This window comes from Aquarana catesbeiana, linkage group LG01, assembly GCF_042186555.1.
Source record: "Aquarana catesbeiana isolate 2022-GZ linkage group LG01, ASM4218655v1, whole genome shotgun sequence".
NCBI classification, from domain to species: Eukaryota; Metazoa; Chordata; class Amphibia; order Anura; family Ranidae; genus Aquarana; species Aquarana catesbeiana.
In genome coordinates this window covers 982,864,693-982,881,503 of record NC_133324.1, presented here as the reverse complement: position 1 = coordinate 982,881,503, position 16,811 = coordinate 982,864,693, and the positions used below count along the sequence as shown (strand labels likewise).

General features: G+C 45.0%; 1 protein-coding gene across 1 annotated transcript in view; it reads right to left on the bottom strand.

The window, feature by feature from the left end:
- Positions 1 to 3,816: 3,816 nt before the first annotated feature.
- LOC141129123 (uncharacterized) overlaps positions 3,817 to 16,811 on the bottom strand; it is a 179,394-nt gene continuing 166,399 nt past the window's right edge. Inside the window, exon 6 of the mRNA XM_073616941.1 lies at positions 3,817 to 6,115. Coding sequence (XP_073473042.1) covers positions 4,425 to 6,115 — 1,691 coding nt within the window. The 3' untranslated portion in view covers positions 3,817 to 4,424. The remainder of the gene's footprint in view (positions 6,116 to 16,811) is intronic.

The window sequence follows — 16,811 nt, the reverse complement described above, 5'->3', positions numbered from 1 at the left end:
CCCGTTTATATGTGTCATGTGTATATGTGTCATGTGTCCTGTGTATATGTACATGTGTCATGTGTCCTGTGTATATGTGCATGTGTCATGTGTCCTGTGTATATGTGCATGTGTCATGTGTCCTGTGTATATGTGCATGTGTCATGTGTCCTGTGTATATGTGTCATGTGTCCTGTGTATATGTGCATGTGTCATGTGTATATGTGCATGTGTCATGTGTCCTGTGTATATGTGCATGTGTCCTGTGCATGTGTTATGTGTCCTGTGTATATGTGTCATGTGTATATGTGTCATGTGTCATGTGTCCTGTGTATATGTGTCATGTGTATATGTGTCATGTGTCATGTGTCCTGTGTATATGTGTCATGTGTATATGTGTCATGTGTCATGTGTCATGTGTATATGTGTCATGTGTCCTGTGTATATGTGTCATGTGTCCTGTGTATATGTGTCCTGTGTATATGTGTCCTGTGTCCTGTGTATATGTGTCATGTGTATATGTGTCATGTGTCCTGTGTATATGTGCATGTGTCATGTGTATATGTGCGTGTGTCATGTGTCCTGTGTATATGTGCATGTGCATGTGTCCTGTGTATATGTGCATGTGCATGTGTCCTGTGCATGTGTCATGTGTCCTGTGTATATGTGCATGTGTCATGTGTCCTGTGTATATGTGTCATGTGTCCTGTGTATATGTGTCATGTGTATATGTGTCATATGTCCTGTGTATATGTGTCATGTGTCATGTGTCCTGTGTATATGTGTCATGTGTCATGTGTATATGTGTCATGTGTCCTGTGTATATGTGTCTATGTGTCCTGTGTATATGTGCATGTGTCATGTGTATATGTGCGTGTGTCATGTGTCCTGTGTATATGTGCATGTGCATGTGTCCTGTGTATATGTGCATGTGCATGTGTCCTGTGCATGTGTCCTGTGTATATGTGCATGTGTCCTGTGTATATGTCATGTGTATATGTGTCATGTGTCCTGTGTATATGTGTCATGTGTCCTGTGTATATGTGTCATGTACCTGTGTCCTGTGTATATGTGCATGTGTCATGTGTATAAGTACCTGTGTGCATGTGTCCTGTGCATCCTCCATGTGCTGCTCTGCACTGATCAGCGTGTGCGGCGGCCATTCACTGTTCAAAAGCCGCGCCTCCTCCTCGTCCATGATAGGCAGAAAACATTTCCCAGCAGTCAGTGTACAGCCTATCACGGACATTCTCTCATCCTCATACCACGGACGAGGATGAGAGAATGTCCATGATAGGCTGTACACTGACTGCCTATCACAGACGAGGAGGCACGGCTTTTGAACAATGAGAGCCGAGAGCCGCTGCCGAATGTAATGTATCGCACGCTGGCCGCCGTCTGTCTGCATGACACGCTGATCATGTAGGCAGATGGCGGTGACTCGTGTATAAGTCGAGGGGGACACTTTCAGCCCCAAAAAAGGGGCTGAAAAATTCCACTTATACTCGAGTATATACGGTAGTTTAAATTTGGTACTATTCTAATTCCGAAATTTGGATACATCTGATTTTCCAAATAACGAAAATTCGTCCAAATTTTAATTCAGGACAAAACGAACCGCACATGTCTAATTCCAGGGACAGCAGAGCTCACAGCACTACACTCAGGATTATACTTCTGCTGAAGACTTCCTGTCTGGAATCTAGTTACCCTTCACATCAGGGCCATTTTTAAGGCAGGGCAAAAGGGGCAGCTGCCCTGGGCCCTGTCATTGTTGTGGGGCCCAAAGCAGCTGCCTCATACTTGCCAAGTATCCTGGTTTAAATTACCTCGTCCCTTGAGGTTTTAGTCCTGTGCTGTGTCCCAATATCTCAGTGTGAAGTGCTGCTACCAATGCTGCCCAGCTCTGCCCTATTGTTGTGTACAGATGACTCACCTGCAGATCCTGTGTTTACATGTAAATTACCGGCATTCATATGTAAATAGCGGTGGCATTCATATGTAAATAGCGGCGGCCAGTGGCATTGATTTGTATATCATGCCCCCCTGAGGTCATATCCACAGTAATCTTTAGCAACCAATCAACAAACAGAAATCATGTGCTGTAACCTCTAGCAACTAATCAGTGAGCCATAATGTGTGCTGTAATCTCTAGCAACCAGTCAGTGAGCGGTAATGATATACTGTAACCTCTGGCAACCAATCGCAATGGCTGTCTGATCTTATTCAGTAAACTGATTTTGAGTCTAGCTGCTATTTATTGTATGTCTCAGAACAGGTGGAGAGTAAAACTGCATGGGGGGCCCCAAGAAAAGTTTTGCCCAGGGTCCAATCAATGTTAAAGACGGCCCTGCTTCACATCCAAGAGGGAGGTTCTCACCCAGATTTAGTGTCCTCCATTAGACACTGACAAAAAATTTGTACGTTATCATTTCATTTGTTTTTTTGCTTTTTTCAGAAATTTGTAATTCGGAAATTCAGAATTTGAAAATCCTAAAATTCTGATTTTTGAATTTCCAAATTTTCGATTGTCGGATTTTCAAATTTCCGAATTTTCTAATTTCGAATTTTCGAATTCTGAATTTCCGAATTTTTGAATTCCGAATTCCAAATTCCAAATTTCAGAAATTCGAAAATTTGGAAATTCGAAAATCTGAAAATTCGAAAATCTGAAAAAAAGAGAAAAATCACTAAAATTCTAAATAATAACTAACTATTAAATTATAGGTGTTGGAATTTCCTTTTAAAATTTGGTTGTCTTGGAACGTAACGCATACAAATTTATATGAAGTTACGAACTTATCTGAAATAACGAATGCTGCATCTAAACAAATGGAATGGAACAAATTAATAATAAATAATAATAATAATAATAAAAAGGTTTTATTATTATTGTTATGTATTATTATGAAAGCGTTATGTTCCATTCTTTTAGATGCGGCATTCATTATTTCAGATAATTCGTAACTTTTCATCCTTATTTTCGAATTTTCAAATTTCCAAATTTTAGAATTTACAAATTTCCAAAATTCAGAATTTTCCAATTTCAAAATTTCGAATTTCTGAATTTTTACATTTTGGAAATTCGGAAATTGAAAAATTTGGAAATTCAAAATATGTCGGAATAAACGCATTTGTCAAAATTAATTAAAAACTAACTTGGAACTAAACGAATTGCACATGTCTGTCCTTCATTACAGTTTATTAGACATTTTGGAGTATCCTAAAACTTCCCCTCCCCCATCCCAGTTTTTTAAGCAAATAAACTACAAAAGGACATCCAAGGCCTGATCTATGACTTGATGGTGGAAATGCGTTGTGCCTGGCTGCTCTGGGCCTATCAGGGAATAGAACCTGGGACCAAGCAGCAGGACCAGTCTCGGGTCTGTGCTATACTAGTAATAGTCCAATCTGTCTGATTGTTATATCTATATCCAATCATTGATCAATATTCCCATATACAGAGCCGAGGATTTCCACTTCCTGAGACTGTATACCCCTCCCCCGTCACCTGTCCACACTACCACACCCACACCACAATCCCCGCCCCTCCACATCATAACCAATAGGAACAAGACTAGCACTGGCTGTATTCATAGTGATAATCATCACAGCCAATCACAGTGAGGGGGAGGAGCAATCACAGATCCATGGATTGGTCATGTAAAGGAACCTGTGAGGACAGAAATGTCGGAATTCTCATTGTGGATATTAAAGTGTGAGTCTAGACAAATCCTATTGTTCTAGATTTGGATGGAGTGGGGGAGGATTAGAACCCCTGACAGGTTTTTACTGTTATCCGGGGCTCCATTAGAGAGATTTCTCCTCACTTCCTGTCCTGGTGACAACAATTTATCAGACAGGAAATTAGGGAAAATCTACAACAGGGACACAGACAGAAATAAAGATCTGACAGGGGTTCTAATCCTTCCCCTACTCTACTAAAGAAGAGGATTTTTATTTCAGTGTTGCTGTTGGAGAGTTCCCCTCACTTCCTGTCTGGTAAAATGTTGTCACAGGAACAGGAAGTGAGGGGAAATCTCTCTAATGGAGCCCCAGATAGCAGAAAAAAAATCTGACAGAGGTTCTAATCCTCCCCCACTCCATCCAAAGCTGAAAATACCCCTTTCTTCTATAGATAGACAGTGATGGTGGAGACCCCAGGGCCGTCATCCTGATCCTGGCTACACTATGTAGTGTGTCACTGACCCAGAACAAGCATGCAGCCAGTGAAGGCTGAACAATCTGACCTCCTGCATGCTTGTTCCTGGTCAGTGACACACTAGGTAGTGAAGTGAGGTTTAGGATGAAGATGATGGCCCCGGAACCTGCAGCTTTATACATAAATCACTCATGTTTCCTGTCCTCTGCTTCCTCCTATTGGATGAGTATTCCACCAATCGCCAATCAGATAATCCACCTTGTGATGTCTCTGGGCAGATCTCTCACTTCTGATTCCCCCCACATATCTTTATACAATCTCCCTCTACCCCCCATACACATACCCCAGCATGGAGGGGCTCAGTGAAGGTGGTGGTGAAGGTGTGGAGATGTCGGATCGGGTCACACAGATCATAAAAGGAGATCCGCCCGGCCTCATAATCCAGATCTATCCTGACTCTCCCACTGGAGACATCGCCGGGTAATGGGGTCTTATTACTGTCATGTATCACTGAGAGCTGATCACCCCACAACTTCTCCAAACACCAGGACTTCTTATTATCTCCAATCCGTGACTGATCTCCTCTCCTGTCTATACTGGGGTAACACATCCCGACTCTCCAGAACCATGACCTCCCGACATCCACTTCCCAGTAATGTCTCCCTGAGGAGAACCTCTGACTGCTCATCACCTGATGATACTGAAACCTCTCTGGTGTTTCTGGGCGATTCTGATGTGATGAGAAGGATGCAGTTTTCCTGTCATCGGATATATGTAGCTTATTACCAGCTGTCCTCACATCCAGTAATATGTCTGTAACCCCCCTCTCTACATTTACCCCAGACATGATATCAGATAAACCTGTGTGTAATGTGTGTGAGATCCCCCCCACATCCAGATCCCCTTCATCATGGAGGAGTTTATCATGTCTCTCTCTGTCCTCATCATCTCCATCCTCAGTATCACACAAGTCACCTGTGTCTGATTCCTGTAGGACAGTCAGTGGATCCGTCATGTTACACAGCTCCTCAATGTCCCCCATCTTCCTGGACAGATCCTCCTTCTTTATTTCCAGATCCTGGACCAGATCATTGATTATCCCGGAGATCCGCTCTGCCTGCCCGGAGATTTCCCTCAGGACTCTCTTCTCCAGATCTTCCAGACGTCTCCTGAGGTATCTGAACAGGACAGTGACTCTCTCTGTTTCATCATCTGCTTCTCCTTGTACTTTCCTCCTGTGTTCCTGCAGACTCTGGACTCTTTTCTCCATCTCCTCTCTCTCTGTCATCAGTTTCTGCAGAACATTCCTCAGTTTCTTCTTCTTCATCTCAGAGGCTTCATCCACAGTCTCCACCTGGTGTCCCCGATGTTCTCCAGCCAAACTGCAGGACACACAGATACAGGTGGAGTCCTCAGTGCAGTAATACTCCAGGATCTTCTTATGGACGGAGCATTTCCTGTTCTCCAGGGAAGTGGTGGGGTCACATAAGACGTGTTCTGGTGACTTGCTGTGGACTCTCAGGTGATTGTCACACAGAGAAGCTTCACAATGCAGACAGGATATCACAGCAGGTACAGGAGTGTGAATACAGTAAGTACAGAAGACCCCGGACTCCTCCTCATCTGGCTGAGCAGACAGGAAATTCTCCACTATGTTCCGTAGTGTTATGTTCCTCTGAAGGACGGGGCATTTCCTGAATGTTTGTCTACATTCAGGACAGGAATAACCTCCAGACCTCTCCTGTGTATCCATCACACGACCAATACAGTCCCGGCAGAAGTTATGTCCACATTTCAGGGTTACAGGATCTGTATAAATGTTCAGACAGACGGAACATTCCAGCTCCTTCCTCAGATCAACAGACGCCATCACTGAGAGCAGAAGAGAGAAATGAAACTGAAAGTATCTGACACTCATTAACCAGTTCTGTACATTCTTACAAAGGGAGGGGCTGAGACACGTAGTCATAGGAACTTTCATACAGAGGAACACAGATAATACAATATCTCACAAAAGTGAGTACACCCCTCACGTTTATGTAAATATTTTATTCTATCTTTTCATGTGACAACACTGAAGAAATGACACTTTGCTACAATGTAAAGTAGTGAGTGTACAGCTTGTATAACAGTGTAAATTTTCTGTCCCCTTAATAGGGATGAGCTTCGTGTTCGAGTCAAACCCATGTTCGACTTGAACATCGTGTGTTCGCCCGTTCGTCGAATTACGAACGATATGGGCCGTTCATGCCAAATTCGAGTGGCGCATCATGGCCCATAATTCAGTGCGGCATCGCAGTGCATTGCTGGCTGATGATTGGCCAAGCATGCACTATGACCTGCATGCTTGGACAATCACAGCGCCGTCTGTACAGAGAGCCATAATTGGCCAAAGCGGTGGTTTAGTACATGCCCCACACTATATAAAGCTGTTCCTGTTATTCTCTTCCTACTGATAGGCAGGCAGGTGTTTTTACAGTATATACAGCTACCTGAAGAAAATTGCTGGTATTCTTCTGATCCTATTAGTACAGTACAGGCAGCTGCAGTATTTACAAGTTAGTGTAGTGCGTCCTCTGCACAATGTGCACCTAAAGATACCTGAAGAAAATTGCTGGTATTCTTCTGATCCTATTAGTACAGTACAGGCAGCTGCAGTATTTACAAGTTAGTGTAGTGTGTCCTCTGCACAGTGTGCACCTAAAGCTACCTGAAGAAAATTGGTAGTGTTTTTCTGAACCTATTAGTACCACAGGCAGCTGTAGTATTTACAAATTAGTGTAGTGCATCCTCTGCACAGTGTGCATCTAAAGCTACCTGAAGAAAATTGGTGGTGTTCTTCTGATCCTATTAGTACAGTACCGCAGGCAGCTGCAGTATTTACAAATTAGTGTAGTGCGTCCTCTGCACAGTGTGCACCTAAAGCTACCTGAAGAAAATTAGTGGTGTTCTTCTGATCCTATTAGTACAGTACCGCAGGCAGCTGCAGTATTTACAAATTAGTGTAGTGCGTCCTCAGCACAATGTGCACCTAAAGATACCTGAAGAAAATTGGTGGTGTTCTTCTGATCCTATTAGTACCGCAGGCAGCTGTAGTATTTACAAGTTAGTGTAGTGCGTCCTCTGCACAGTTTGCACCTAAAGCTACCTGATAAAATTGGTGGTGTTCTTCTGATCCTATTAGAACAGTACTGCAGGCAGCTGCAGTATTTACAAGTTATTGTAGTGTGTCCTCTGCACAGTGTGCACCTAAAGCTACCTGAAGAAAATTAGTGGTGTTCTTCTGATCCTATTAATACCACAGGCAGGCAGCTACAGTATTTACAGTTAGTGTAATGTGTCCTCTGCACAGTGTGCACCGAAAGCTAACTGATAAAATTGGTGGTGTTGTTCTGATCCTATTAGAACAGTACTGCAGGCAGCTGCAGTATTTACAAGTTATTGTAGTGTGTCCTCTGCACAGTGTGCACCTAAAGCTACCTGAAGAAAATTGCTGGTGTTCTTCTGATCCTATTACTACCACAGGCAGGCAGCTACAGTATTTACAGTTAGTGTACTGCGTCCTCTGCGCAGTGTGCACCTAAAGCTACCTGAAGAAAATTGCTGTTGTTCTGCTCCTATTAATACCACAGACAGGCAGCTACAGTATTTACAGTTAGTGTACTGCATCCTCTGCACAGTGTGCACCTAAAGCTACCTGAATAAAATTGGTGGTGTTCTTCTGATCCTATATTAATACCACAGGCAGGCAGTTACAGTATTTACAGTTAGTGTACTGCGTCCTCTGCACAGTGTGCACCTAAAGCTACCTGAATAAAATTGGTCGTGTTCTTCGGATCCTATATTAATACCACAGGCAGGCAGTTACAGTATTTACAGTTAGTGTACTGTGTCCTCTGCACAGTGTGCACCTAAAGCTACCTGAAGAAAATTGGTGGTGTTCTTCTGATCCTATTAGTATCTCAGGCAGCTGTAGTATTTACAAGTTAGTGTAATGCGTTCTCTGCACAGTGTGCACCTAAAGCTACCTGAAGAAAATTGGTAGTGTTCTTCTGATCCTATTAGTACAGTACCGCAGGCAGCTGCAGTATATACAAATTAGTGTAGTGCGTCCTCTGCACAGTGTGCACCTAAAGCTACCTGAAGAAAATTAGTGGTGTTCTTCTGATCCCATTAATACCACAGGCAGGCAGCTACAGTATTTATAGTTAGTGTAGTGTGTCCTCTGCACAGTGTGCACCTAAAGCTACCTGAAGACAATTGCTGTTGTTCTGCTCCTATTAATACCACAGGCAGCTACAGTATTTACAGTTAGTGTACTGCGTCCTCTGTACAGTGTGTACCTAAAGCTACCTGAAGAAAATTGCTGTTGTTCTGCTCCTATTAATACCACAGACAGGCAGCTACAGTATTTACAGTTAGTGTACTGCATCCTCTGCACAGTGTGCACCTAAAGCTACCTGAATAAAATTGGTGGTGTTCTTCTGATCCTATATTAATACCACAGGCAGGCAGTTACAGTATTTACAGTTAGTGTACTGCGTCCTCTGCACAGTGTGCACCTAAAGCTACCTGAATAAAATTGGTCGTGTTCTTCGGATCCTATATTAATACCACAGGCAGGCAGTTACAGTATTTACAGTTAGTGTACTGTGTCCTCTGCACAGTGTGCACCTAAAGCTACCTGAAGAAAATTGGTGGTGTTCTTCTGATCCTATTAGTACAGTGGTTCTCAACTCCGGTCCTCAGGGCCCACTAACAGGCCAGGTTTGCAAGATAACTGAAATACATCACAGGTGATATAATTTGCTGCTCAGTGATTGCAGTATTCTTGTCTGTATCTCCCCAAGGTAATACTTAAAATCTGGCCTGTTGGTGGGTCCTGAGGACTGGAGTTGAGAACCACTGTATTAGTATCTCAGGCAGCTGTAGTATTTACAAGTTAGTGTAATGCGTTCTCTGCACAGTGTGCACCTAAAGCTACCTGAAGAAAATTGGTAGTGTTCTTCTGATCCTATTAGTACAGTACCGCAGGCAGCTGCAGTATATACAAATTAGTGTAGTGCGTCCTCTGCACAGTGTGCACCTAAAGCTACCTGAAGAAAATTAGTGGTGTTCTTCTGATCCCATTAATACCACAGGCAGGCAGCTACAGTATTTATAGTTAGTGTAGTGTGTCCTCTGCACAGTGTGCACCTAAAGCTACCTGAAGACAATTGCTGTTGTTCTGCTCCTATTAATACCACAGGCAGCTACAGTATTTACAGTTAGTGTACTGCGTCCTCTGCACAGTGTGTACCTAAAGCTACCTGAAGACAATTGCTGGTGTTCTCATACTAATAATACTACAGGCAGGCAGTTGATTCTGCTAGCTGCAGTATCAGTATATATATACATCCCAGCTTTGTGCAGCTACATCTCTCTGCAGGCCATTAGTATGGCTGGAAGGCCGACAAGGAGAGGCAGACAGTCACAAGCCAATAAAAGAGGGCAAGCAGGCTCTATGTCTAGAGGCAACAGTGCTTGTCATTGAGACGGTGCATCCTCATCAGCGTGTGGCCGTGGGACACGCTTGTCCTTTTTTTAGGCAGCTGGCCGTGTTGAGCCGCAACATGCGGAAGACTTGGTAGAGTGGATGACCAAGCCGTCCTCATCCTCCCTCACCCAGGCTCAGGGTACTTTGTCTGGCAAAGTAGCTGCCAACGCGGCCTCTTCCCTCAAATCAGGCGTTGTATACGCTGGAAGCTGTGATGCGTAGCTGACACACTGCAATACTTGATACAAACAGGGGTTTCCTCTCCTCTTGCCTCAGTATATTACTCTGGTCTGCACACACCCGGGAGGGACGGGGGTTGGTGAGATTTTATGTCCCAGTAAAAGGGACTTCCAACAAATAATACCCATTAGTGATAATCATTATGTTCCTATGATAACAACTATACCAGCAACAATGTCCAATATTATTCCAATTTGGAAAGTTTTAAAGTAATTCAACGAAACATATCAAAAATGAAGTGCTCTTTTTTGCTACATCCCTGAAGAAGGACAAAAATAGTATTTACTCCGAAACGCGTTGGGTGTGAACAAGAGCCCTCGTACAATTAGTTGTTTGGAAACAATACTATTATTTATTGTTCTTGTAATATGTTCCGTCGAATGTATGATTTAGTATGTTTTTAATCTATGTGATGTTAAAATAAAAATCTTTTTTACTCTTTACACTTTTTAACATGTACTCAATATTTAAATTTGTTAGCAAGTGCCGGTAAAGTCCACTCAGGGGAATTGTCTTTTCTCATACATATGTAATTGGATGTGGCACTGCTCCCTTTTGGCCTAGGGAAGCTAATCACCCTATCTATCACACAGGAAGAGGAGGGGGAGGAGGAGGATTGTGTCAGTACGGAAGTGGAGCCTGGCACTTAGCATCAGCAGCAGTCTTTAAGAGATCAGTCCCAAGAAACACATGGACTTGTACGTGGCTGGGAGGAGGTGGCTGCAGACCATGTCGTCCTTAGTGACCCAGAGGACTCCGGACCGAATGCCTCAGCAAACCTACGCTGCATGGCCTCCCTGATCCTGCAAAGCCTGCGTAAGGATCCTCATATTCGTGGTATCAAGGAGAAGAACCAATACTTGCTGGCAACCCTCCTTGATCCCCGTTACAAGGGTAAGTTTGCGGACCTTATCTTGCCGTCGCAGAGGGAGCAGAGGATGAAACATCTTCGAGAGGCCTTGCAGAAAGGTCTGTGCAATGCGTTCCCAGAGACTGGGAGGTTACAAACTCCTGTTTCTGGACAACGTGTTGCTGAGGCTTCGGTCAGTCAAAGAAGGAGCGGTGGAGAAGGTGGCCGTCTGACCGATGCGTTCAGACAATTTTTTAGTCCGCAGCCCCAAGGTATGATCGGTTCCAGCAACCATCGCCAGCGTCTGTTTTACATGGTGCAGTAATACCTAGGGGCAAGATCTGACTTGGACACCTTTCCCACCGAAAATCCTCTGGGTTACTGGGTCTTGAGGATGGATCACTGGCCAGAGCTTGCACAGTATGCAATTGAGCTACTGGCCTATCCTGCATCCAGCGTTCTTTCGGAACGCACATTCAGTGCTGGAGGCTTTGTAACCGATCACAGGGTGCGCCTGTCCACCGACTCGGTCGATCGACTGACCTTCATAAAAATGAATCAGTCTTGGATCACCACCAGATACCAAGCACCTGATGCTGATGTAACCGAATATTTTTTTTTTGAAATGTCAGATCCCTTCAAGACTGCCTATGCTGATGCTGAGTGACTAACCTGTTATGCTGAGTGACTATCCTCTTCCTCCTCAAAGATCATGCTGATAGCTTGGAAGAATATTTTTGGTTCTGGACAAAGCCACCAGTGTCTAAGGCCCAATTTTTCAGCCCATGTTTAACAGGGGCGTGTAATTACAATTTTTGATGCAATACTTTGCAGCAGGGCTCGTTCCTGCTTTCCAACTAGAGTGTCTGTGAGGGGTTGCAGTGTTGTGGCACCAGCACCAGTGCCTAAGGCCCAATTTTTCTGCCCCTGTTCAACAGGGGCATGTAATTACAATTCTTAATCTAATATTTCACAGCAGGGCCCTGTGAGGGCTTACAGTGTTGTGGCCACAACAACACCTAAGGCCCATATATAGGGCAGGCCCCTACTTTCAAACATCCAACTTACAAACGACTCCTACTTGCAAACGGAAGGAGACAACAGGAAGTGAGATGAAATCTACCCCTAGGAAGGGAAATTCTCTCCTGTAAGAGTTAATATGGGAGAAACGTTTCTCCTTTCCACTGATGCTTTATCACCAATCCTTGTTTTACAAAAAACCCCAAATTTTCAAAAAACTTTTGTCATTGGGACAAAAAGTGAGGTGAAATCTTCTGAAGAGGAGCACAAACAGCAAAACAAATGTCACAGGGGTGATAACCCTTCCCTATGTTTTCCAAAAGGCTTAAAATAGATTTTTTGGCTGGAGCTAAACACATTAAAAATGTACCAGTTCAAAATTACAAAGAGATTCTACTTAACAACAAACCTACAGTCCCTGTCTAGTTTGCACCGCCTGTATACTGCTGTTCAGAGTACAGAGCCTGTATACTGCTGTTTCCTTTTTTAATTTGGGTGCGGGGTTCCCCTTAATATCCATACAAGACCCAAAGGGCCTGGTAATGGACTGGGGGGTACCCATGCCATTTGTCTCACTGATTTTCATCCATATTGCCAGGACCCGACATTACATTAAAGCCGCAAGCAGTTTTAAATGACTTTTAAATGACTTGTTTTCCTTTAAAAATTTTATTTTGTGCAGGGACTGTTCTAAGCACAGGAAACACGCGCCACTTTACAGGCATACTATAGACACCCCCCAGGTACGATATTTAAAGGAATATTTCACTTTTTTTTTTTACTTTAACCACTTCCTGCCCGGCCCATAGCAGATGACGGCCGGGCGGTGGTTCAGTTATCCTGACTGGGCGTCATATGACGTCCAGCAGGATAACATGGCGCCGCGCGCCCACGGGGGCGCGCATCGTGGCGATCGGTGGATCGGTGTGTCAATCTGACACCCCGCTACACCGATCTTGGTAAAGAGCCTCCGGCGGATCAGCCGTGTCCAATCACGGCTGATCACAATGTCAATAGGAAGAGCCATTGATCGGCTCTTCCTCATTCGCGTCTGACAGACGCGAGTAGAGGAGAGCCGATCGGCGGCTCTCCTGACAGGGGGGGTCTGTGCTGATTATTTATTAGCACAGCCCCCCCTCGGATCACCACACTGGACCACCAGGGATCGCCACTAGGACCACCAGGGAAGGGGCAACATGTGGATGGCCAGGTATGTACCCCATGGCCATCCACACGTGCCCAGTGTGCCCAGTCAGTGCCCAATCTGTGCCAATCAGTGCCCACAAATGGGCACTGATTGGCACCATTATGTTGCAGTGATGCCCAGCCAAGCCACCCTTAGGGGCATCAGTTCAAACAATCAGTGTCATCAGTGCCACCCATCAGTGTCCATCGGTGCCACCTGTCAGCGCCCATCCATGCCCATCAGTGCCCACTTATCAGTGCCCATCCATGCCCATCTGTGCCAACTATCAGTGCCACCCATAAGTACCCATCAATGCCACCTACGAGTGCCCATCAATGCCACCTACGAGTGCCCATCAGTGCCGCCTATGAGTGCCCATTGGTGCCACCTATGAGTGCCCATCAGTGCCGCATACCAGTGCCACCTATCAGTGCCCATCAGTGCCACCTATCAGTGCCCATCAGTGCCGCCTATCAGTGCCCATCATCAGTGCCATCAGTGCCACCTCATCAGTGCCACCTCATTGGTGCCACCGCATCGGTGCCCATCAGTGCCGCCGTATCAGTGCCCATCATTGAAGAAGAAAACATACTTATTTTAAAAAAATGTTAACGGAAACAAAGAAAAACATTTTTTTCCAAATTTTCGGTCTTTTTTTATTTGTTGCGCAAAAAATGAAAAACCGCAGAGGTGATCAAATACCACCAAAAGAAAGCTCTATTTGTGGGAACAAAATGATAAAAAATTTGTTTGAGTACAGTGTAGCATGACCGCGCAATTGTCATTCAAATTGCGACAACGCTGAAAGCTGAAAATTGGCTTGGGCGGGAAGGTGTCTAAGTGCCTGGTATTGAAGTGGTTAAGCATTATTAAAATCACTGCTCCCGAAAAAACGGCCGTTTTTAAAACTTTTTTTGCATTGATACATGTCCCCTGGGGCAGGACCCAGGTCCCCAAACACTTTTTAGGACAATACCATGCATATAAGCCTTTAAAATGAGCACTTTTTCGAACGTTCGAGTCCTATAGACGTCAATGGGGTTCTAACGTTCGTGCGAATTTTCGGTCCGTTCGCAGGTTCTGGTGCGAACAGAACTGGGGGGTGTTCGGCTCATCCCTAGTGGGGATATTTAATATTGAGATGAAGTGGGATTATTATTGTTTTCTATGGAATGACAGAAGGGAACGCCCATAGAGAATATTGGGAAGTAAAATAGAAACTCATTTTCAGGCAAATCTGAGAAGCTCAGCAGATTGTCCGCCGACGTCATCGGTCACAATGCCATACTATACCATGCTGACTCTCCGATTTGACTCTTCCGGTATTTTTTGTGTATGGAGGAGCCACAGACTCCGCCTCTTGCGGAATGCCCTGGGTTGTCTACCCGAGCCTCCATACCTCGAAAATAAGACATTTAAAATATGTGCGAACGACCGGGCGACCGCCAAGAGGAGCGTCGCCCAGCACAGTTTCGCCGTTTGCCCGTGTTTTGCTTTTTTCTCCTTTGCGGCTTTACCACAAGGAACCTCGCCTGGTCCCTTTACCTCAGGCACCGTAATCTGCCTTCTGGCGCCTGTGATAGCGGTCCCTATTCAGTCATCATCGTGAACTGAAATACAGCCAATGGACGCGCCTCTGTGAGACACGTAGGGAGAAGCTCGATATCGTGCAAATGTAGACAAGGGTGTGATATCATTTTTTGGCCCAGTCACAAATTTTTGCACTGTCCAGCGTTTGCGCTAGGAATTTTTAATTGAAATGTTTGCATTCCTGGCTGCAGAGGTGCAAACAGCCACCAGGTGTCATAAAGGAGTTGGTTTTAGTTGTCATTTCAAATATCAGCCACTAGATGTCACTGTTGTATTAACTTTCATTTGATTGTGTTGTAAGCACTAGAAAAGACTCAAATACTTTTTTTAAAGATTGATGAAATGTTATCAAGTCCTGAACTGGTCAGTATAAAATTACATCTGTATGATTTATCATTTTGTGTTTAGAGGGTTTGGTTCATTTTGTCATTTAGTTCATAAAAATGTTACATTTATATTTTTGGTTGATCGCATATATTATAAAATATTATTTACTGTTCCTTATTTAGTGTAACTATTCCTTATGTTTAGTGATTACACAACCACTCATTGCTTTTCTATATCTTTTTGCTAATGTCTAATCTACTTTTACTGCCTGATCAAAAATAACCAATAAATATTATATTTGAGAAAAAAATAATAATATGAACCTAGAACATTTGGGAGCATAAAGGTGAGCTGTCACCTAGGGAGAATAAAGAGAACATGTCATGTATAGGAGTATAAATAGCACTTGTAATGTATAGGACATTAAAGAGAACCAGTCACCAAAAAAAAAAAAAATGAAAAAAGTTTTATATCTTGAAAGCCAGAAGACTCTAAAATATTTGATCTCTGCCAGAACCAAAAAGGACTCAGGATTTGGGCAGTACAGTAGCTTTGTGATCAGCACTACTGCCATACAGCCCTAAGGTTCCTGGCATGGAGTGAGGATCTTCATTCCCCACATCCAGAGGAGTAGCTAGTCTAGAACCTTCAGTGCCGAGACCCCATGAAAGGCCCCCCTGACCTCGGACACCGGGGACCTTTCCACCAATCCCTTTACTCCTGTCATGGGGCCCTTTATTACGGACCCGCAGCAGGACCCTTTCCCATATCCTGCAGCAGGCCCCCTTTCTGCCATCTTGGGTAGGGATGCCACCCTTTCTTCAAGTCAAACTCGAGCATTTTAGCGTCTCTCAGGGATACCACATGGAGGTATCTAGCAAGGATGACCTGATTGGTAGGCTATACCTTAAGATATCATGAATCAGGCTGAAAGAAGTTAAGTGAGGTTTATTAGGACAAATAACACAATTCTGACACCAACACCCAGGGGCGTCGGGAGGGGGTGGCTAGACGTGGCTCTAGCCCCGAATGTGACCCCGAAAAGCCCCGAGTCTCGGCCATTTATTTTAAAATTATTAGCCCCGAGTCCCCCATGAAAGTGCAGCGCCGCACTGCGCATGAGCGAGCACAAAGTCCGGTCACGCGAGCTGCGGCGCCTAACTCCGAGTGACCGAGACTATTGGACGTCACACGGTCCCGCCCACGATCCCGGCATTGGACCAGTGAGACATCCATCATAGGCGCCGCGCTGCCATGTCCTATGATGGACATCACACTGGTCCAATGAATGCCAGGATCGCGGGACGTGTGACGTCATTCTAGGCACGCGCGGCCGGCCCGGAGAGACACACTGCGTCTGCGCACGGCCACGGCGGGATGAAAAGCGCGCACTTGCACTTGAGTCTTGAGGACCGATCTGACCCCGAGCGGCGAGCATGGCCGAGTGACATAGCAGGTCCCGCCCTCTGGAGCCTGCAGTGCTTATGATGGACGTCCCACTGGGCCAATGCCGGGACCGCGGGACATGTGACGTCCATCATAGGCGCTGTAGGCTTCAGAAGGCGGGAATTACAATGCACTACGAGATCCCCGCTCGGCTCTCCTCTCCTGTCATGGCTCTGGCTGCCTGGAGTCACCAGTGGAGTGCCTGCTGCAGTGCTATCTAGTCTACTCTACTCTGATGGGCACGCCACACAGTACAGCTGAGCTGCAGGAGGACTCAGAGGTCACGTCACGTGAAGTCTAGTCAGGTAGGTCACTCAGTGTGTGTCAGGTAGGTCAGTGTGTGTCAGGTCAGTGTGTGTCAGGTAGGTCAGTGTGTGTCAGGTCAGTATATGTCAGGTCAGTGTGTGTCAGGTAGGTCAGTGTGCGTCAGGTAGGTCAGTGTGCGTCAGGTAGGTCAGTGTGCGTCAGGTAGGTC